This window comes from Prionailurus viverrinus, chromosome B3, assembly GCF_022837055.1.
Source record: "Prionailurus viverrinus isolate Anna chromosome B3, UM_Priviv_1.0, whole genome shotgun sequence".
Taxonomy (NCBI): domain Eukaryota; kingdom Metazoa; phylum Chordata; class Mammalia; order Carnivora; family Felidae; genus Prionailurus; species Prionailurus viverrinus.
Window position 1 is genome coordinate 55,993,248 of NC_062566.1, and position 19,555 is coordinate 56,012,802.

At 54.0% G+C, this 19,555-nt stretch overlaps 2 protein-coding genes across 11 annotated transcripts in view; one reads left to right on the top strand and one right to left on the bottom strand.

Annotated features, from left to right (window-relative positions):
* Positions 1–215: 215 nt before the first annotated feature.
* On the top strand, positions 216–12,580 carry CDAN1 (codanin 1). 6 transcript variants are annotated; one of them, XM_047861057.1, is made up of 28 exons: positions 216–319; positions 548–1,038; positions 1,279–1,485; positions 1,685–1,854; positions 1,987–2,100; positions 2,183–2,261; positions 2,667–2,787; positions 2,945–3,054; positions 3,521–3,610; positions 4,250–4,325; positions 4,855–5,060; positions 5,367–5,487; positions 5,623–5,769; positions 5,880–6,046; positions 6,393–6,480; positions 6,734–6,823; positions 6,999–7,053; positions 7,263–7,396; positions 7,477–7,580; positions 7,830–7,988; positions 8,363–8,426; positions 8,620–8,698; positions 8,858–9,006; positions 10,147–10,254; positions 10,371–10,434; positions 10,602–10,783; positions 11,038–11,145; positions 11,761–12,580. In XM_047861057.1, exons 1-28 carry the CDS (start codon positions 230–232, stop codon positions 11,884–11,886), a joined length of 3,699 nt encoding a protein of 1,232 aa, XP_047717013.1. In that variant the 5' UTR covers positions 216–229; the 3' UTR covers positions 11,887–12,580. The 6 variants fall into 6 exon arrangements, 5 of the variants coding, with proteins under 5 accessions (XP_047717013.1, XP_047717014.1, XP_047717011.1 ...); XM_047861058.1 differs by having other exon boundaries at positions 1,282–1,485; XM_047861055.1 differs by having other exon boundaries at positions 222–367.
* A 1,639-nt stretch (positions 12,581–14,219) lies between these two features.
* STARD9 (StAR related lipid transfer domain containing 9) overlaps positions 14,220–19,555 on the bottom strand; it is a 124,123-nt gene continuing 118,787 nt past the window's right edge. For 4 of the 5 annotated variants that reach the window (XM_047861053.1, XM_047861052.1, XM_047861051.1 and 1 more), the window contains 7 exons: positions 17,926–18,043; positions 17,614–17,735; positions 17,319–17,383; positions 16,948–17,150; positions 16,633–16,712; positions 16,285–16,443; positions 14,220–15,728 (listed from right to left, as the gene is read on the bottom strand). In XM_047861053.1, coding sequence (XP_047717009.1) covers positions 15,627–15,728; positions 16,285–16,443; positions 16,633–16,712; positions 16,948–17,150; positions 17,319–17,383; positions 17,614–17,735; positions 17,926–18,043 — 849 coding nt within the window. In that variant the 3' untranslated portion in view covers positions 14,220–15,626. Of the gene's footprint in view, positions 15,729–16,284; positions 16,444–16,632; positions 16,713–16,947; positions 17,151–17,318; positions 17,384–17,613; positions 17,736–17,925; positions 18,044–19,555 lie in introns of those variants that run through there. The other variant, XR_007152704.1, reaches the window with a different exon arrangement.

Consider the following 19,555-nt stretch of genomic DNA (forward strand, 5'->3'; position numbering starts at 1 on the left):
GGCCTCACTTTGCGGGCCAACTGTTGGCTGCCGGGAGCCGCTGAGCCAGCCGCGGCCTTTGACCGAAGGCCTTAGCAGAACCTCAACCCGGGGAAGCCCCGGCCCCACCCCCAGCCCCGCCCCTCCGCCCCGCGGCCCAACGGTCGCTCCTCCGCGCCGGCCCCGCCCCTCCCAGGCCGCCCGTGGCGCGTCGGCGCCTGCGCAATCGCGTTCAAGTGCCCCGACCGGGATGGCGGCCGTTTTGGAGTCGCTGCTGCGAGAGGAGGTGTCGGTCGCAGCCGCGGTGAGGTGGATCGCGCGCAGCGCCCAGAGTTCGGAGGTAACAGCGCCGACACGCCCCCAGGCCTGGCCCGAGTCTGCTTTCCGCGTGAGATACCACCCCTCCGGTCCCTTTTCTCTTGGGTGCCTGGCTGTCAGCCCGGGCCGAATGCGCTCCAACTAGGGGCCGCTGCCGGGGCCGCCCGCCTCAGCGCGCCCTGCGGTCCGGGCTGCTCGTGGCGCGGGGCTGGCAGCTGACCCTCTCGCCCCTCTCCCGCTTCTCCCTCAGGATGACCCCGGGGAGGCGGCCGCGCTGAGCTCCCTCCGGCCACTGCGGAAGGAATTCGTGCCATTCCTGCTGAACTTCCTGAGGGAGCAGAGCAGCCGCGTCCTCCCGCAGGGCCCCCCAACCCCCGCCAAGGCCCCGGGCTCCTCGGCAGCTCTGCCTGGGAGGCCCGGGGGCCCGCCGCGGGGCGGCCGCGGGGCGCGCAGCCAGCTCTTCCCTCCGACGGAGCCTTCCAGCACCGCCGCCGCCGAGGCCCCTTCGGCCCGCCGCGGGGGCAGGAGGCGGGGCCCGGGGCCGGGTCGCGAGCGGGGAGGCCGCGGCCCCGGGGGCCTGGAGGAGGGGGTCAGCGGAGAGAGTTCGCCTTGGGCCGGGGGCCGGAGGCCCAGGGGATCTGGCAGCCCCGGCAGCCCCAGCCTCGCGCGCTCTGATCCGCCAAACCTCAGCAACCTGGAGGAGTTCCCTCCCGTAGGCTCGGTTCCCCCCGGCCCTGCAGGGTGAGAATCAGGCCCCATCCACGATTGGGGTGGCACGAAGGCTGTGTTAGGGGAATCAGTAAATCAGGGCTGGGCGCTCTGCAGTTGAGCGTGGGAATGCCCCGAGGGTTGGGGGTGAGTTAACCACAGTGGTGAGGGGCCTTTTGCGAAATCCACCCCCCCCCCCCCCCCCCCCGCTGTTGTGGTGGAGGAGGAGGTGTTTGAAGATAACGAATTTGAGAAAAACCTGTGGCTACTCAGCAGGACGAAGCCTTCGCGCAGGATCAATCCAACTCCGGTGAGCGAAGAGCGGTCACTGTCCAAGCCCAAGACCTGCTTCACCTCACCCCCAATCAACTGTGTCCCCAGTTCCCAACCCTCAGTCCCGGACACTAGCCCTTGGGGCCATGGCCTTCCCCCAGGGTGCAGAAGTCTGCAAGAGGAACGGGAGATGCTCAGGAAGGAGCGGTATGACCTTGCCACTCCCTGGGTTGTCAGCTTCCTCCCAGTGGGGGATCTGCAGGCCTTTTCCCTTGAGATTGGTTTGCCCCTGGGAGCAGCCCTGGGTCTGTTTCCTGGGCTGTGGATGTCTGCCCTGGAGAAACCTGAGTATGGCTGTGGAGGGGAAGCCAGGGGAACCGCTCATGACATCTCTCTGTCCCCTTAGCTCTAAGCAGCTGCAGCAGTCACCTACTCCCGCCTGTCCCACCTCAGAATCGGGGTCTCCCCTCCCCAGCCGGACAGGTAACCTCACAGCCGAGCCCGCTGACCCTGCCAGAGTGTCTTCCCGCCAGCGCCTAGAGCTGATAGCCCTCATCTACTCTTCATGCATCGCAGGTAGTTGAGAGCAAAGGGCGCTTGAGTGGAGATGCCTGCGGAATTTTGGTGTAGGAGAAATGATAAGGCAAGCAGAACTGAGCCTTGGTTCCAAATGATGCCTGACACCCTGGGGCTTCCTTTTATATCCAGAGAACCTGGTACCAAACCTCTTCTTGGAGCTTTTCTTCGTCCTTCAACTCCTTACTGCTCGGAGGATGGTGGCCACGAAGGAGAGTGACCTTGAACCAATTCCGGGAGCACTAGGTCAGTGAGTGAGCCTCTTTTTGGGAAATGAGGTCTGGAGATGGAACAGTTCTTAACTGACAGCTTGGTACTATCCTTCTAGATTCCCTGGAAAGCCCTCTGTTCCAGAGTGTCCATGATTGTGTCTTCTTTGCAGTACAGGTTTTGGAGCATCAGTTTCAGTGAGTTTCCCCAGCTTTGGCATTTGAGCCTTATTCCCAATGTTCGCTTGGGTCTCTGGCCACTTGAGGTAAAATGCTTGTGCTTAACACAGGTGCAATAACCTTGGGTGTTTTCCTACATGGAGCCTGTAGTTATTGGTCAAAGCTATGAATTTAACTCCTATAACAATCAAATTGCTGTCTGTGGTCTTGGCATCTGATCTTTGGGTTTATGTCTAATGTTTCCCTGCTCCATAAGGTTTCGTTTCTTCCCCCTTGCCTCCATCATCTTAAATCCTTGGCCCATGACTTTGCCTTACATGCCTGCTCCATGTTCCAGATAATGTTCTCTGTGGCATGCAGATGTCAGCTTCCTGTTTGCAGTCCATGTCCCGTTCCCAGTCATATGTGCTTTTGTCCCTGCAGGGTTCTTTCCTACTTGGACAAAGGGACCTTAAAACTGTTGGCTGAGAATGAGCGGCTGCTGTGCTTTTCACCAGCTCTGCAAGGCCGCCTCCGAGCTGCCTATGAGGGCAGTGTTGCCAAGGTAGGGACCCCTCCTAGGCTCCACCTGACCCTTCCCAGCCTCATAATTTAGGCAGCCCAGCACACACCGGGCTAACTCCGGGCAGGAATACAGCGATGAGGTTTTCTGAGCATGATCTGTGAGAGTTTCAGTCCCTAATGTCCCTGCCATATTTTAGGTCTCTCTGGCGATGCCACCGTCTGCTCAAGCTGTCTCCTTTCAGCCAGAAACTGACAATCGTGCCAACTTCTCCAGTGACCGAGCCTTTCATACTTTTAAAAAACAAAGGTGACAAGAAAAGGGAACTTTCAGGAGGGAGTGGGGCAGCATTTCTCTGGGATAGGCAGCCTATGTTGTTTTCCTAGAAACTAGGAGTTTGGCACTAATAGGTGGTAGTTTAGCACCACTGCACCCTTTCTGCCAAGTATCATAATGGCTACACACCTTCATTCCGTTTTCCTGCCCATGGACTTGAACCTCTGACCTCAGCAGCCTTCTCACAGGTATATGACGTTAGTCACAGGGTCCTCAAACAAGAGAGAACCAGCTCAGCTTTTCCTGTGTACAGAAGTATGTGAAGCATGTTGTGTGCTGCTGCTGGGTCTTCAATGTTGTTGGCATGTAGAGAACTTTGGAGAGGATAAGGAATGGGGCTGTGGATAGTCCTGTCCTCGATGGTTCGGAGCTAGAGAAAGCACTCTTGGGAGTGAGATCAGCTGTGCCTCAGTTGATCAGGCGTTCTTGTGTCTGTCAGGGATGTGTTTTTTGAGGTGCTTCGAGAGTGGGAAGATCGGCATGAGGAGCCTGGCTGGGATTTTGAGAAGGGCTTGGGCAGCAGGATCAGGTAGGTGCTCCCACACTGGTCACCTTAGTGGTGCTCTGGTAGTTGATTGGAGGAGGGCTCTTCCTCCACTTATAGCCCATAGCTCCTACCTTCTGTGTCCTCCTTAATCTCTAGTTATTGGCAACTCTGCCTCTACTCAGAGGGATTTGTATTGCCAGCTCCTTGCACTCAGAATGACTCAGACTTGTTATATGAGTGTGAATGCTTGGATGAATACCAAGCCCGTTTTCCAGGTTGCTTGAGTTTTGGCCCAAGTCACTGGTTAGACCCTTTCCAACATTTTCTTCATTGTCTAGTTCAGCAGCTCCAATAACTTTGCATAGCTAGATGCAGAAAGAATATCCTGTCCAGTGATCTACCTTCCACATGAGTCATGACACTCACTAGAGCCCAGTGTAGACTGAAGATTAGGGATGGTATTATCTCTTGGTGGGTTCAGTGTGTCTGTAGCCTTGAGGGATCTTGGTGCTAAGGAGAGTGTCCCTTACCTATTCCCACATCTTTGCACTGGCCAACTCTGGCTGAGGTCTGCTCATGCCCCTGGGTAAGGACTGAAAGGCCCAAGGATTGGCTTGTTCTCTCAGATTTCTGCCCCCTTCTTCCTTCCGTCACATTCTGTTCCTGCCTCTTATGCCTCAGAGCCATGATGGGTCAGCTCTCTGCAGCCTGCAGCCACAGCCATTTCGTTCGGCTTTTCCAGAAACAACTTCTCCAGGTAAGAGCCCCAGGAGGAGAGATGAATCTACAGGAGGCAGTAGGTATTAAAGGCAGCCAGGTAATGGTGGGATGGAGCGGACAGACATGCAGGTCCTGGGCTGGAGTTTGAACAGGAGTTCTCCTTGGGGGGTGTCTGAGATGCAGGCAGCTAGAGGGGAGCCAGAGCCCTCCATCACGTGCCCTGCACCCACGGCCTCCCTAGCCTCCTCACACACCCAGCGTACCCTGCCAGCCTTAGGCCCTCACTACTCCCTTGTCCTTGGTCTGTGCCATAGTAGAGCGAGCCCTGTCATAGGACTCAGGCCCGATTTTAAATCCTGGCCCTAGTGACCGAGGCAAACATCTAACCTTGTGAGGTTAGTCTCTTTACCTATAAAACAGCGTGATCCCAACCTTGAAAAACAAACCTGTGGCACCTGATACAGGGCTGGCATTCCAGAAATGTTCATTACTTCCACCCTATTTTGTTCAGTCCTTCTTTCCAGAAAAACTTACTGTTTTTTTTTTCTCCTCTTCCTGCCGAGCAGATGTGTCAGAGTCCCAGTGGCACCGGAGGCACGGTCTTGGGTGAAGCTCCGGATGTGTTAAGTATGCTTGGAGCTGACAAACTGGGGCGGTTGCGGCGCCTACAGGAGAGGCTTGTGGCCCCTCAGAGCAGCGGGGGGCCCTGTCCGCCCCCCACCTTCCCGGGCTGTCAGGGATTCTTCAGGGACTTCATCCTGAGCGCCAGCAGGTAAGGGTCCCCTGCAAAGTGCAGGGAATAGGGCTGAGGCCAGGAGGGGTTTGTCTTTCCAGAAGGGCAACGGTTCTCTCTCTTTTGCCTGGAATGTAACAGAGTGGGACCAGTGATGTCCAGGCTCCTCTAGCTCACAGTTCCTGCCTCCATTTCCTTTCCTGTTCTTTGACCCACACTGGTAACCTCAGCCTCCTTCCCTCTCTGCCCCACTGTGCCTTGCTTTCTGCATGAACTTTCTCTCTATTCCGATTCTGTCTATGCCTCTGCCAGTGTCTTTTTTTTTTTTTTTTCTTCACTTCCTAGCTTCCAGTTTAATCAGCATCTCATGGACAGTCTGAGTTTAAAGATCCGGGAGCTCAACAGCCTTGCCCTGCCACAGCCTGAGCCCAGTGACGAAGATGGGGAGTCAGATGTGGACTGGCAGGTTAGAAAGCAGAATGAGGGAGAGAACAGGGTTCTGACCTAGGAGGGAAGGGCTCTTTTCAAGAACTGGGTAACAGATTCAGAATTGCTCTTGAAGCCCTGTGCTTAGGACATCTTGCTTCCCTGATCCCTACAGGGTGAACGGAGGCAGTTTGCCATGGTGCTGCTCAGCCTGAGGCTTCTGGCTAAATTCCTGGGCTTTGTGGCTTTCCTGCCATACCGGGGGCCTGAGCCACCCCCCACCCGTGAGCTCCAGGACTCCATTCTGGCCCTGAGGAGCCAGGTGAATGGGGGCTCTGGTAAGGAGGGCCGGGAGGGGCCGCCGAGCCCTGGAGATGGAGGGCGTCCCCCACCTCCAGTCCCCCACCCCCTGACCCAACCCTGCCCCACCAGGTGCCCCCGGCCCTGGATGTGCGGGCGCTGTTGCAGCAGGGGCTACGGGCCCGCCGAGCCGTGCTCACGGTGCCCTGGCTGGTGGAGTTCCTCTCCCTCGCTGACCACATTGTGCCACTGCTGGACTATTACCGCAGCATCTTCACTCTCCTGCTCCACCTACATCGGTGAGTCCAGAAAGGGTGAGGCTTAAGCCAAGGGCATGGGAGAACACTGCTGAAGCTGCTGTCAGTGAAGAGGGTTGAGCGGCCCTGTGCTTCCTGTGCGGTACCATATCCATAACCTACCCTCAGGGGAGAGGCAGAAAGTGGGCACTGTTTTGCACTTTTATTAGCTGTTTTTTATTCCTCCTGTGGCTGAGCTCAGAGGGAGTACAGATCTGGTGAGGGGCGGTGGGGAGATCCTGGTCACCTGTATGACAGCCATCCCCTTTTGATCTGCTTTTGAGAATTGCCTTCCCAGTGATAGCTTTCTTTTATTCCGTTCTGTTTCTTATACAAATGTACTGTTTAGGAGCTTGGTCTTGTCAAAGGAAAGCGAGGGGGAGATGTGTTTCCTTAACAAGTTGCTGCTGCTTGCTGTTCTGGGCTGGCTTTTCCAGGTTGGTCAAGTGGAGAAAGATCCAGATTGGGGAAGGGAGGCATCTACTGTGGGTGGAGTCGGGGAGTAGGAGAATGTCTGAGTCTGAACAAGGTCACGGCCAGAAGATGAAGGTTTAGAGGGGGTATGGGAATTACCATGGTTTCAGAGCAAGGTTGCTTTGTATCTGGTGGCCAAACCCTGGAACCACAAGGTCTGTGTGTTGAATCTCTGAAGCACTGACTGGAGTTTGCACTGCTCTGATCTTTTGTCAGATTCCCACAGTCCCTGAGGATCTGTTCTTTCTGGAAGAGGGTCAGTTGGATACTTTTGAGGTGGATACAGTAACTTCAGAGCACGGGTTGGTAAGTGTTGGGGTCTGGCCAAAGCTGTGGGAGTGGCAGGAATAAAGGAGGCAGGCAGTCTGGGAGTTCCTAGAGACTGAACTCTTCTGTAACTCTTCCCCAACTGTCCCATTTCTGGCACACTGGGGAGGAAGAGAAGCCTGCCTGCCTAACTCTGGCCTGTTCTCTCCCCCAGGATGGCATGCCTGTGGTGGACCAGCACCTACTCTACACCTGCTGCCCCTATATTGGTGAGGCACCCAGGGTCCTCAGTCCCTGGCCTGTCCCTTCATGAGCACCTAAAAGGCATCCCTTGGGCCTAACACCTTAATATGTTGTTCTCTTCTTAGGCGTTCCCCAGGTGCCTCAGCCTCTTTACTCCACAAATACTTAAAGTCCCAAGATGCCTGGGAGGCTAGGGGTAGTTCTGGAACTAAGCAGTTGGGGTTCCCTGTTGCAGGAGAGCTCCGAAAACTGCTCGCTTCGTGGGTGTCAGGCAGCAGTGGGCGGAGTGGAGGCTTTGTGAGGAAGATCACTCCCACCACCACCACGGGTCTTGGAGCCCAGCCTCCCCGGACCACCCAGGGGCTGCAGGTAAGGGCAGGGCAGAGGCAGGGGACATCCGGGGGGAAGAGAGAGGAAACTCTTCATGCGCCATTGCCTCCTCCCCACAGGCACAGCTGGCCCAAGCCTTTTTCCACAACCAGCCACCTTCCCTGCGCAGGACTGTGGAATTTGTGGCTGAAAGAATCGGCTCTAACTGTGTCAAACACATCAAGTAAGGGTTGAAGGGGTTGGGAAGGCAGATGTGGAAGGTGCCAGGCTCATTCCCTTACCATTTACCCCCTCAACTCTTAACATTGTATTGCCAATCTGAGGAAAGTTAGCTTGAGGGGAAGGATATGGTGGGGAGGCTAAAACTGCTAACATTATTTGAGGTTAGTTCTGACCAGATTTCCTTGCATTTGCAGCCCCTTACTGATTCAGTTCCCTCAACCACCTTCAAGCTTTTCTGTCCCCGCTGCAGGGCCACACTGGTGGCAGATCTGGTACGCCAGGCTGAGTCGCTTCTTCAGGAGCAGCTGGTGACGCAGGGACAGGAAGGGGGTGATCCAGCCCAGCTGTTGGAGATCTTGTGTTCCCAGCTGTGCCCCCACGGGGCCCAGGCACTGACCCGGGGGCGGGAGTAAGAGACGCCAGACCCTCATCCCCACTCTCCGCTTTTATTTTCCTGACTTTTTCTTTTTCACAAACTCATCTCTGTTTATTCCACGTCCTCTCTGAAACCCCCTTTTTCTTTCACTTCTTATGTAGGTACATATCTTAGGCTTTAGGACCCAAAGTCTAAAGTTGAGTTGGAAGAATGGGGGGTTGGGTGTCCTCCTTCCTCCCAGCGTCAGGGATCAGGGGTGGGCCCAGGGCTGACAGTGCTTCTCTTAACCCCCTGCCCACCTCTCCCCAAGGCAGAGCCCTCCTGGCTCAGCTGATTGGTGCACTTGGCCTTTCTTTCTGTGAGCCAGGCCAAAACCTCTAGCCATCACAGACTCTGTCTCCTTTCAGGTTCTGTCAGAAGAAGAGCCCTGGGGCAGTACGGGCACTGCTTCCCGAGGAGACCCCGGCAGCTGTAAGTAGGGAGGAGGCCTGGAGCCCGCGGGCTGCTGTTTGGTGGTGGGAGAGTTGCGCTGCAGGTCACATGTGCATGAGGGTGGTGGATGGGTCCGAGGGTTGGTCCCGGCCTTGGGGACACCTGAGCTGTTGTTCATTCTCATCCCTGAGCCTCCCCTGGTCCCTGACGCTGCAGTTCTTCTGGGTCACAGGTTCTAAGCAGCGCAGAGAACATTGCTGTGGGGCTTGCGACAGAGAAGGCCTGTGCCTGGTTGTCAGCCAACATCACAGGTAAGGTCCAGGACAGGGGAGTGGCTGACCAAGTTCTTCAAAAGTGGACTGGCAGAAAGTGGGAGGCCTCTAGGGGAGAAGGAACATAAACCAGTTGGAAACAGTGATGGGCATGGGTTGGTGTGGTGACCCCTCTTCTGTTCTCCCTTTGACCTGCAGCACTGATCAGGAGGGAGGTGAAGGCGGCAGTGAGTCGCACACTTCGAGCCCAGGGTCCTGAACCAGCTGCCCGGGGGGAGCGGAGGGGCTGCTCCCGAGCCTGTGAGCACCACGCTCCCCTCCCCTCCCACCTCATCTCCGAGATCAAAGTACACAGCTCCCCTCCTCCCTGCGCCCCTCTCCTCTCCCTTCTCCCCGCTCTTTTCCTGGTCTCCCTCCTTCCTCACGTCAGCTGCAGTGTTTTGTGTAGCCGCTTTCTGTGTTGTGCAGCTAGTTCGGTGTCCTTCGTTACTGAACGGGATTAGGTAGGGCACAGCTGAACTGAACGGTTTTCCTAATTGCTTTTCACTAACTTCCGGTACCTGAATCACCCAAAAAGGGAAAAGAACAGATATGAAAGTTTCCGATGGACTGCATACTGCTTGCATGGGAGGTGATGGGGTCTGGGGGGAGCGGATGTCTGCTGTAGTAGGAAAGCCTCAAAGGGGGCAGTCACCTGTGTTGGCACAAGATTTCAGAAATGTTCTCATATGTGGGATGTGATGCTTATTTAGTTGTAGGCAGTAAGAATAAACTACCATTGCTCTTGATTGTAAAAATTTAGATACCGTCTAGATAGAGTAGGGCCCAGCAAACAGCCCATGGACCAAATCCAGCCTGTTGCTGCTTTCTATAAATCAAGTTTTATTGGAACACAGCCACACTTGTTCACTGATGAATTGTCTAGGGCTGTTTTTGTGCTACAGCAGCAGAGATGTTAAGGCCTGCAAACCCTCAACTATTTACTGTTTGGTGGAGCCAAAGATTAGGACTAGGGACTAAGAAGGAATGACAAAAATGGAGAGTATATAGTGGGGAGAAGAAAAGGCTAAGTGGTTTTCTGTACTGAAGCCGGACTCTCCCAAGAAGATGAACAGAGAAGCATAGGGGATAGAAAATATAACACATAGCCAGACAGTTCTCCTAAATGCTTTCAGGATAAGGCTCTCTGGGAAGTGGATGGGTGTGGCTTTGTCCCAAGACGAGTGACATCTCTTGAGCTCTCAAGGCAGCATGTTGTCCCTCAGCTGACCTGCTCCATCTGTTCCCTCTGTTGCTGTCCACTTGGTTGGCTTCTTCTCCCAGCTGTGCGGTCCTGCCCGAGTCCCAGGTCTAAGGCACCTTGGCCCGGCCGCTTCATCCGGGGACCCTGTCTTTTCCTTCTGCCTCTTTCCACTGGCTTCTCGGTGGCCTCCTCAGTCCCAGCTAGGTATGAAGTCTCGCTCTGCTTCCACCCCTGCTCTCTCCAGGATGTGCTCGCTCTGGCTGTGGGGCCCCGGGACCCTGAGGAGGGAGTCTCTCCGGAGCATCTGGAGCAGCTCCTGGGCCAGCTGGGCCAGACACTGCGGTGCCGCCAGGTGAGACCTAACACGACGCTGTACTTGTGTCCTTGTCCAGTGCTAGTCACCTGAGCTGCATCAGCTCAAGTCTGCTGCTGTAAGGATAGTGCTAACGTCCAGCCTCTTCTCTACAGTTCCTGTGCCCGCCTGCAGAGCAGCATCTGGCAAAGTGCTCGGTGGAGTTAGCATCCCTCCTTGGTATGGCTCTCTGTCATTACATCACCCTTCTGTCACATCCCCCAGATCTCAGGTTTTGGTACAAGCTAGATTAGAAACATGGAGCTTTGTTCTCTTCTACCTCCCAGGGGCCAGCTAGGTGACCCTACCTCCATTTCTCAAAGCTTGACTTTTTTCTTTGCCCAAAGTGGCAGACCAGATCCCTGTCCTCGGGCCCCCGGTGCAGCACCGGCTGGAGAGAGGACAGGCTCGCAGGCTCCTGCACGTGCTGCTTTCCCTGTGGAAGGATGACTTTCAGGTGCCGGTTCCACTGCAGCTGCTGCTGAGCCCAAGAAACCTGGGGCTTCTGGCAGACACTCGGCCAAGGGAGGTGAGCTAGAGCGGTGGAGGAGGGCAGGTGGGCTCTTTAGCCCCCTGCACTCCTGTTCTGACGCCCCCCACCCTCACCCCAGTTGCTGTGTGTGTTTCCTTTACTCCACCTTTTCTGGCGCTGTGTTCATTTCCTCTAATACGCTCACATGGGCTGCAGATCTCCTCCTCCTCCTCCTCAGCAGCTCTGTCCTTTGGATCAGTCAGGGTCGCTGTGTCAACCTACCCCGCTGACGCTCTACATGTGTGTTGCAGTGGGACCTGCTGCTGTTCTTGCTCCGGGAGCTGGTAGAGAAAGGGCTGATGGGACGGACAGAGATAGAGGCCTGCCTGGGCAGCCTCCATGATGCCCAGTGGCCAAAGGTAAGGAGTCCTCATCTCTTCATCCATCTGTCCCTTTTCTCCTGAAATGGGGCCAGCGGTGGGGCCCAGGCATTCTTAGGATCTTCCCAAAGCTCAGTGGACTTTATCAGGTATCTTCAGGACCACCCTGAAATGGTGTGGCTGTTCTGGAGTGCCTTTTTCACATTTGAGTAGCTACTGTATGAAAGAGGGTGCCAGCGGAGGAAGGAAGATGGAAGGCAGGTAGTTGGAAAGCAGCGTGGCAAGGTGAGTATGGGTTTTTTAAATCAGAATAACCTAGATTTGAATCTCAGCTGGTACTGAATGTTATCGTGATCTAGGGCAGAATAGTGTATACCTCCTAGGGTTTTCAGGATGAAATCTGTTGGTGGTAAGTACTCACTAGATGATTCTGCGCCTCCTGTCAGATTCCCCTCTCCCTGCTGGAACTGGAGCATCCCCAGAGGACTAATGGGAAAAGGTGTCCTGTCCATTTCAGTGTAGAAGGCCGTTGGGAAAAAATAAGGTTGTCTACTCACTGGTTAGCAAGGGCTAGATATTGGGGATTGAGTTTTATAGAAAGGATGTACCATCCAGAATTTTGTGTCAGCCTTGTCTGTCCTCTGCTTATTCCAGGACTTCTCTGAAGAATTAGCAACACTGTTCAACCCATTTCTAGCTGAGCCTCACATGCCAGAACCCCAGCTAAGAGCTTGTGAGCTGGTGCAAACAAACCGGGGGACTGTGCTGGCCCAGAGCTAGGGCTGGGGAGTGGCCCTGCCTCAGGTGTCTGACCAGAACCCTGGAGCCCGGCCGGACTGTGCCTCAGGAGGAGGCCCCGTGCCCCCCTCGGAGTGCTCACCGCTGACCCTTGCTGACGCGGGAGCAGCTAAGTCTGTAAGTCAGGCTTCCTGCTCACATGTGAAGGAAGCGTGTGGCTGCCGGCATCCCACTGACGCTGACTGCAGGCTCACCGCCCGCGTCCTAGAGGAAGGAGGAGGGTTCACCAGATTCAGGATTGTGATGGGAAAGCCTAGAGACAGACTCCAGTCCTGGAGCAGAAGAGTTGGCATTTATTATTTGGATTATTAAATGACGTGTGTGGGCTTGACGACACAGGACTCGAGCCCTATTTGCTGCTACCCCAGCATCCCTTAAAACTCTGTGGTTTGGAAATCATGACAGAGGCAAATGGCTTCTGCTTAACTCGTGAGTAAAGTTAAAACATGAATCTTGGGGAGTGGACATTTTCTTACCACCAGGAGCTAGGCTGCCTGCCATCTCCTTAAAAATGCACAGTACGTGAGGTGGGGCTGACCTGCCAGAAGCCCAGCTTTTACCCTGCACCTTCTCTGCCTTCAGCCCTGTGCACGTACTAACTCTCAACCGTAACTCCATACAGGGGCTACACACAGGGCAGAACATTAGAGCTTTTTAAAATAAACCATTTTCTTTATCAAGGGCTTCATGTCTAGTTATTTTCACCTGGCTCTTCCCTTGAGAAGGCCATAGTCTCAGGTGGGCTTGAAGGTGGGCACTGACAGAGCAGAGCAACCCTTGTGCTGGTTTGTTAGGGCTGGGGGTGTTGCATTTGGCTCAGAACAAAAGCATTCTGTGTGTCTCTAAGTTTGGACTAAAAAGCGCTACCTTGATAACGTGCATGAAGTTCACTCCTATAAAATTCATTCCTTTTCTACATTGGCAGTGCACACAGATTCAGGCTGTGTTGGAGGAAGGAGAGGGTACTCAGGGAACCCTCCTGAAGCGTCTCACAAAATTCTGTGTGTCCGTGTGTAGTTCCCGGGGGAAAAGTACATAGCTGTCAAAGAGGCCGACCCAAGGCCGAAAGGGCCTGCTGTGTCTGTCACCTGAGGAAAGCTGGTGGGAAGTCCTGACAGCCCTCAGCACAGAAAGGTCCCTCAGCACCTAAGAAGCCACTTCCGTCCCTCAGCTCCTCCCAGCTGCTCCTTTTACAAGTTTCTGCAGCTGAACCTTTTGTTCCATAATCTTTTTATCTTCAAAGGCCTTTATTTTGTCCTTTAAATCCATTTTACACTAATCTATAGGATGTGTCCTATAAATCCATTTATACTAAATTCAGGAAGTTCTGAATGCCTGGGAGCCAAGAAATGTTTTATCTTTCTGCACCCATGTGGCTTAACGAGAGCACTGCTCTCTGAAGGTGAGCCCTGAGGTAAGAAGCTGCCACTTCAGAGGACCCAGCTCTCTGTAGGTGGGACAGGTAGGCGGAGCTTGGAGGCAAGCCTGAAGCCCCAGGGATGCTGGGCTAATGCCCACTCAATTCAATATAGCGTGGGCCCAGCTCAGGAAACTTCACAGTGGCCTGTGTGAACCTTAAAGGCCCATTCTCTAGGCAGTAAGATAGAATTACAGTGAAACAGTGAACTCATTAGGTTCCTTTCTACATACCTGCTCTCTACTAACTGTCTCAAACATTGGTTTTCAAAGTGTGCCTGGTCCCCAGACCAGCAGCCTCAGGACTTCCCAGACATACAACAAATACGTTGGCCCTGCTCCAGGACTACCGCATCTCAAACTCTGGGGTGTAACAAGTTCTTCAGGGGATTCTGATGAAGTCAGAAAGCCACCTATCCAAGCCAAAATTTGACTTTCTCGTGATCATTTGGAGCTGGGTCCCTGGATTATCTTTAGTACAGAATCAGCCTCAATTAATATTCCTTAGCTTGCTGACTCAGGCCTGGTGTGTGGCTATTGTAGGAAGGGGATTGCGATCACCTCTGGGGACCCGTATGTTCAGCTTCCCATTGCCAGCTCTGCTTCAGAAGCCCAGAAGTACTCACCTGTTGTTAAAGAGCTTCCTTCCAGGGGATCGTGGTCACTGGTGTGTGGCAATAACTGATCTGGAATTTTCTCTCATGTTCGTATCTGGCTACAGCTGGCTGTAGTTGGGTAACTGACAGGGGTGTTCACACGCAAAGTCGTGCTGAGCTCATGGAAAGAACTCAGTACATTCGTGTGAACTGTATAGCTTGAAACTGGGCCGTGAGCTGTTGCTGCCATCGTAATCTCCAGACTAAAGTCTGAGCTCAAGGGACACCGCAGTCTTCACTAAATGAAAGGACACCATGGACCTTTAATTTCCAAGTGTTCTGACTTTTTCAATCAATGGACTTAAGGAGATTTATATGAAAAAGAGATGGGAGTACATAAATAGGGTGTTAAATATACCAAAAAAATTAGCCAGAAAAATACATTTAAAAGCAATTTAAAAAGTCTTCAACCAATCATATATGAGTAACAATCTGAGGTAAAAGAAAAACAATCCTGCAAACACTTTGAGAAACAATAAATCTCTGTGCTATACTGTACAGAAACTGACCTTTTCAATCCCCATGTGGTCACCCTCTTCCGCCAAAGATTGTGGGCACCAGAATGGAAGCTGGGAATCTCTCCCACCCCACCACTTCCACGTAATCGTACTGAATACTCGAAGCTCAAGTTTAGGCAGGCTAAGGTACAAGAAAACCGAGCCCATTCCCCATCCCCTCCTAGAATAGCACGTCTGACCACAGCAGCACGGACGCTCAGGGGACCACTGAAGGCTGGCACCAAGGCTCTGAGTGAGGGAAGGAACAGAACTGAGTTTCCTCCTAATGAATCACTTACCTCCTCTAAGAGTTTTCATATCTTCTCTCCAGTCTTCAATAAATAACTTTTCAGCTCTTTGAAATTCCTCTTGCCCTGTCAGCAGCCAACATTGGGCTGCCCACCCCCATCCCTCCTCAAAGGGCTAGGTTCCCCTCCTTGGCCTCAAATCTGTCCAACCTGCTTCTACAGTGGTCTTTCCCATTCTCCTGAGCTCTGGAGTGACGGCTCCAAGACTGAGCATTGCTCAATACTCCTGACTGAGGCAAAGACCCAAATGTCCTCTCCTGTGAAGGAAACGAAGAGGAAAAAGTAAAAATTAATAATAAAGCATTTTGTAAAAATGCAAGGAGAAACGATTCCGAATGGTTTGTGCAGTTGTTTTTTTAAACCGTTTTTTCTGGTTTGGCACTTTCCAATACTGCAGTCCGCAGTGGAGCTGAATGCTGGAGACGGATTCTGAACAGTCCCGGTCAATGGCTGCTTGCTTCCCTTCCTGGCTGAGGGCTGGGCCAGAGTACTGCCCTCTCCTGGCTCTGCTGGCTACGCCCAGTCCTGGTCTTCAAGCGGCCTGCCACGATGTCCCGGAGAGGAAAGAGAGGTTGAGGAATCCAAAAAGGTGAGTTGAGCTTCACTGATGCTGGCCACCTGGGGCCAGGAACTCAGGTCCCCTCACTCTGCAGAGGCACCAGCTGTGACCCAAGTACTGACGGGACTTTGCTGGCAACTCAGGTCTGAGTGCTGGTCAGCCTGGTCAGCCACAACCAGGAGCCTCGCCTGTCCTTGCATCCTGTACAGAGAATGACAAGAGCCACCTGGCATCACTGGCACATCCTGCACCTGCGTCTCTGCAGCACCATCTTGACAGTAAGATGCTAACTCCCAAGGAAGGAAGCCAGTCTGGCTATAACCAGTGGCTGCTGTTTGATGAAGGAGCTTAGGAGCTGAGGGGGGAAGCCCGGCGCACCAAGTTCTACCTGAAATAAAGCAGAGAGGGAAGGGTTAAAGGTGTGTACAGACGGGAAGAACACGCCAGGCCACACGTCAGCCCCAGGTAGTCACCCAGGCTGTTGCGATGCAAAAAGCTCCTCTGCGGTCCCGGAGTTTACAGGCCCCTGGTCTCTGCTGTTCAGATCTAGGCATGGGCTTCACCTCCCGGTGACAAAGGTCACGTTGGGGAACTGGGAGTGGAGCAACAACAGAATGGGTCCTGCTCATTCTGCTCTGCTGAGGCTGCTGCTCCTCCCTCACCGTGGCTATCTCCCAAGGACTCAGCAACAGAGGGTCTAAAGGCCACTGAACTCTTTGGTAACGGCAACTTCAGTCAGAGAAGACTGACCTACTCTGTCCCCCTCCTCCGTCCTCGATTCCCCACTGACTCCCCGCACTGTGGCCCAGGAAGCCTGAGTCTCCAGCTCTGGGGACACAGGGCCTGGGCACTGAAGGGTGTTGAGCAGCTGAACAGAAAACTCCCGCGGGGTGGTGGGGTCACACCGAGGCGTTCTGTGCAGCCAGCCACACAGGAAGGATCACCTGGGCCAAGTAGATGACTCTAGTGATGTCCCTTCCTTCCACGGTGAGAGGCTGTAGGATCCAGGCACTGGGCAGGATCTCCCCTCGGACCATGTCTCTGCTGGGTCTCGGCATGGATGTATCATAAACAGACTGAGCCGCCATGACAGACAGGTGCCCCTGGGGACAGGGAGTGAAGTGGATCAAACCAGGACAGGCTCCAGTGCAGCCAGACAGGCTTCATGTCATCCTCATCCCTGCCCACCGCACCCTCCTTTCCCTGCAGGACCTGAGGCCCACAGTGACTGCCTCTCAACAGCACTCCAGCCCAACTTCCTCCCACATCTTTACCACCAGCGAGGCAGGCACCTCTTTAGCTTCCACGCAGACACAACAGAAATCCCGCGGCTGCTTCAGGGCACACAGGGCAGTACTGCACACCAAGTACACTGGGGGGTCAGGAATGGGGAGAGTCAGGAGGTGCATAGACAGACCTAGTCCTAAATCCTTCCCAGCCCAGGAGCGCCCGCCAATATCCCGTTGTTCTGCAACCTGACAGGCAGACCTGGCCTGAGCCACCCAGAGGAGGTCGTGTGAGCACCTGGCCTCCCGAGAGGACCACCTCCAACCCTTGCTGCCCCTGGCCCCTGGCCCAGACCCATGGGAATCCCTCCCTGGGCTCACCAAGGTTGATGCTGTTGGTCACCCGCTGATGCAGCCTCGCTGTCTGGATGGGCTTGTGGTAGAGCGGCCACAGGGTGGGGTCACTCACAGCTGCCCACACATGAGACAGTGGCTGGGAAACCACGCCTGCCCCCAGGAAGCCATGCCGAGTAGAAGAAAACATCTTGTAGTAAAGATGCACCTCCTGCTCCTCACCCTGATGGCTGGGGACACCGAGGGTGGGGAAGAGGAAGAAGAGGTGAGAACTGGGCTCCTGGGTCATAGAGGGGCAGTTCAGGGGAGGGACTCAAGGGAGCCGGGGCAGAGAAGGTAGAGGAGGAAAGCGGACAAGCAGGACAACAGGTTAGGACAAGACACTACAAGGAACTTACTTCCAGCCAGCTGCTGGCTGGCAGCTGAAGAGGTTGTGCAGGTTACCTGAGCAAGCAGCCATTACCTGCAGACAGGGATCACACCCAAGTGAGCGGGCACGGTACAAAGCAGACCCCTGGGTTAGTCAGTCACTAGGGCCAGTGTTTGCTGAATTCCCTTTCTGTCAAGATGGAGAGCCACCAAAGAAGCCCTAACCCTCATCTGAAAGAAGTTGGCCCTCATCCCTCCCTCCCCATCCCCACCCGGCGGAGGGCTGGTAAAGGAACCACGGGGACAAGCGGAATCGCTCCTCACGTCAGCAACAGAGATGTCCACGATGTGCTTAGCCAAATCTTGATAGGAGGAGGACAGGTAGGCCCCCAGGCTGGACAGGCTGGACGGACAGCAGCAGCAGCTGCCCAGGGAGGTTCTGCGGCCTGCAGTGAACAGGCAGAGGTTGTGAGACAGCATGAGCATCGAGGCCTCAGAGCAGCAACAGCCTCCTGAGGGACAGTGACTCGGGGCTGATAACCTCGGGCTAATGACTCCCTAAGGATCTAGAGGACCTCCGCCCCCAAAGTCCCCAAACCGGGCAGATAGCTGCATGCCCTCACCCCCACCACTCACTGTAAGCTAAGCTCTTCCAGGTGGATCCAGCCAGACTCAGTTGACTGTTCCTCACTGCAGAATGTCCCCGAACATCCCCTATCCAGGAGTCACTGGAATCAGGCAAGTGTGTGTCCCCCTGCAGAAAAGATGTTTAGGACCAGAGCAAAGGAAGATAAAGCAGAGCACCAGAAAGCCTGTGTAGAATTATCTCCTCTGCCTCTGAACTATCCCAATAGTTTCCAGTGTAGAGGCTCTATCAAAAAAATCTTCCCCATGGAGCCTGGGTGGCTCAGACAGCTAGGTGTCTAACTCAATCTCGGTCAGGTCTTGAGCTCACAGTTTTAAATTTGAGCCCCGTGCTGGGTGCTGTACTGGGCATGAAGCCTGCTTTAAAAAAAAAAAAAAAAAAATCTTCCCCATTGGGATTACAGGAGGTTGGATGTCCCCAAGAAGCCAAGAGCAATAGAAACCAGTCCCTGGACAATCTCTCCTTATGGTTCAAGCCACAGGCTCAAAGACTGCTTGTAGGAGAGCTCCAAAAGGGATCAAAATGAACAGAGCCTCAGAGGACCTGGTATGGAGCCTCAGTGGGTTTGGGGGCTCTACCATGTGGCAACACGAATGAGGCCATGGCTGGAGCCCAAGTGGAAGGTGGGAGGGGGAGGAAAAGCAACGGGCCATGAAAAGCTTGATCCTAGGCCCCAAATTCCCCAAGCCTCACCTCCCCAACCCCATACAGCAAGTAAGCAAAAGGTCCTAATTTGGAACCAGACGGGATGATCTCTGGATCTGCAATACGGTCCTCCCACCTTTACTTCAGCTGGCAACTCAGTGACATGACCTTGACCTCTACCGTACCTGACAGGCACTGTCCATCCCACCTCTATCACCAGTTTTTAACCTACGGCTAAAGACAAGAAGAGGTGAACACAGACAGTTCTATCGCCATCCTTGTCTCCATTCCTCTGCTGCAACATATAGTCTCTTGTACTTTAAGCAGGTGTCTCTGTCTCAGATTGAAGTCTTGTGCCATCTTCTTGGGAACTTTCCACTACTGATCATCTCCTCCTTCACTGTTGCCTCTGCCTCACCCTCTTCGTTGGATCCTTTCTACAAGCACTCAAGCATGTAAATATTTCTCCCACCTTTAAAAAATTTCCTCAGATGGGTCCTTGCTCTCCCACCCTTCACACACGTGCTTCTTGAATCAACGGTCACCATTCGCCATCTCCCACCTCTCACTCCCTTCTGAACATGCTTGAACATAACATTTGCCTCACTACTCCACCCAACAGCAGTCACCAGGTCCCTGTGGCATCCATGTGCTTGGAGCTGATCACCAACTCCAGTCCCCACCTTACTGAACCTCTCCGTGAGCTTCCACTCAGCCAGCCTCTCCCTTTCACTCAAGATAATCACTTCCTGAGTCCCCAGGCTCTTGGCACCTCTCCCTGCAGTGCTCCTTCTCCTGTGTTGGCTCAGACTCCTCAAACAAAAATCGATATTCTGGGATTCTTTCAGGACTTAGGCCTAGGCCCTCTTTTCTCATTATATACTCCTAAGTGATTCCATCTGCTCCCCCTGCTACACTGATGACTCCCAAAAGTAAATATCCATGGTTTAATCAATAAATACTGATGACACAACT

Coding starts and splice junctions, on each gene's coding strand:
- CDAN1 (XM_047861055.1), top strand. CDS start 230: ATGGCGGCCGTTTTGGAGTCGCTGCTGCGAGAGGAGGTGTCGGTCGCA. Junction 3,611..4,249: donor GGCTTGGGCAGCAGGATCAG/GTAGGTGCTCCC, acceptor CTTATGCCTCAG/AGCCATGATGGGTCAGCTCT. Junction 7,581..7,829: donor AACTGTGTCAAACACATCAA/GTAAGGGTTGAA, acceptor TCCCCGCTGCAG/GGCCACACTGGTGGCAGATC.